Source organism: Amphimedon queenslandica, unplaced genomic scaffold (genome assembly GCF_000090795.2).
Source record: "Amphimedon queenslandica unplaced genomic scaffold, v1.1 AMPQUscaffold_12513, whole genome shotgun sequence".
In the NCBI taxonomy this organism is placed as follows: domain Eukaryota; kingdom Metazoa; phylum Porifera; class Demospongiae; order Haplosclerida; family Niphatidae; genus Amphimedon; species Amphimedon queenslandica.
The window spans coordinates 6,846-8,189 of record NW_003547250.1 but is presented as its reverse complement, the minus strand read 5'-3'; the positions used below and the strand labels follow the sequence as shown (position 1 = coordinate 8,189).

The window sequence follows — 1,344 nt, the reverse complement described above, 5'->3', positions numbered from 1 at the left end:
TCAAGTCAATCAGCAACGAAATGTTACAGGTATAAATAATAATAATAATAATAATAATGGTAAAATTCACTTTGTTTATAATACAAAAATCAATCATTAGATGGAAGTACAGCTAGCAACAAAAGAAAAAGAATAATAATAATAATAACAATAATAAGAAGAAAATTTTTTATGGAGACAGAAGCACCACAAAAACAATAATATAATAATAATAATAATAATAATAATAATAATAATAATAATAAATAGCATTTGTGGAATTTCACAAAAATTCTGAATAAATAGAGACATGTATCAATATTATTACATTACAGAGCAGGTAATGACAAATAATAATAATAATAAAATAATAATAATAATAATAATAATAAAATAATAATAATAATAATAATAATAATAATAATAATAATAATAATAAGCAGAAAAGTAACTATAATGGTGTTTTAGCAATATTATATTGAGGAGGAGGAGGTGGTAGGAGAAATACCGGTATTAGAAAATGACAACATTGCATTTGAAGTCTCCATTACATTTGAGTATCTGGAGGTGTGACTGTGGGCATGGTTCATTAAACTTATAGACACACCTACTTATTAATGGAGCCATTCAAAGAAGGTACTTGTGGCGGGAAAATCTCAGTTTGATAATATTATTTCAGCTAGAGCTGATGTCATTACAGAATTTATAGAGGCTGCCATACACTCCATACTGTATGTCAGAGGAGTTTATCCAGCAGGTGACATAATTTTAATGATCTAATGAGTTTCATAATTAATTTTAAATTATTTTTATTTAGCTATTTTTAAACCCAGAAGAAAATATGGGACAACAGTACATGTGAGCTTTTATAAATTATGTGTATACATTTTATTGGGTGAGATGTACAATATCAGTGAATGTATGTACATTAATTGGGTGGAGAATTCATCTTTGGAATTCATTATTCACTCCCTATTAATATAAAAATGACACTTAATTGAGTATTTATTATAATTAGATGTGTTGTCATGCCGATATTAATCAATATATAATTAAAAGTCTAAAGACTGTCCATTCATTACTACTAGAGGTGAGGGATAATGGTTTATTAATGTAGCATGAGATTAATTTGAGACCTGAAGTAATATTATTGTTACATATGTGCATGCCTATAAATGCATGTACATGTTTATTTTTTTAAATATTGAATAATTCATTATTATAGATAATCTTCAAAAAGTGTATGGTTCAAAAAGTAGGGTCTGCTAGACGAAGCTCAGACTTGCTGATAGCCACCATTTTCATACTCTCTATTATCCATGCCATTTTATTTCATTGTGACCATGCCCGCTTCAATGAAGATTA

The 1,344-nt window shown here is 26.9% G+C and overlaps 1 protein-coding gene across 1 annotated transcript in view; it reads left to right on the top strand.

Annotated features, from left to right (window-relative positions):
* Positions 1-373: 373 nt before the first annotated feature.
* Positions 374-1,344, top strand: part of LOC105314797 (mitotic spindle assembly checkpoint protein MAD2B-like) — a 3,133-nt gene continuing 2,162 nt past the window's right edge. The window contains exons 1-5 of the mRNA XM_020003827.1: positions 374-615; positions 659-736; positions 797-837; positions 998-1,092; positions 1,236-1,239. Coding sequence (XP_019859386.1) covers positions 597-615; positions 659-736; positions 797-837; positions 998-1,092; positions 1,236-1,239 — 237 coding nt within the window. The 5' untranslated portion in view covers positions 374-596. The remainder of the gene's footprint in view (positions 616-658; positions 737-796; positions 838-997; positions 1,093-1,235; positions 1,240-1,344) is intronic.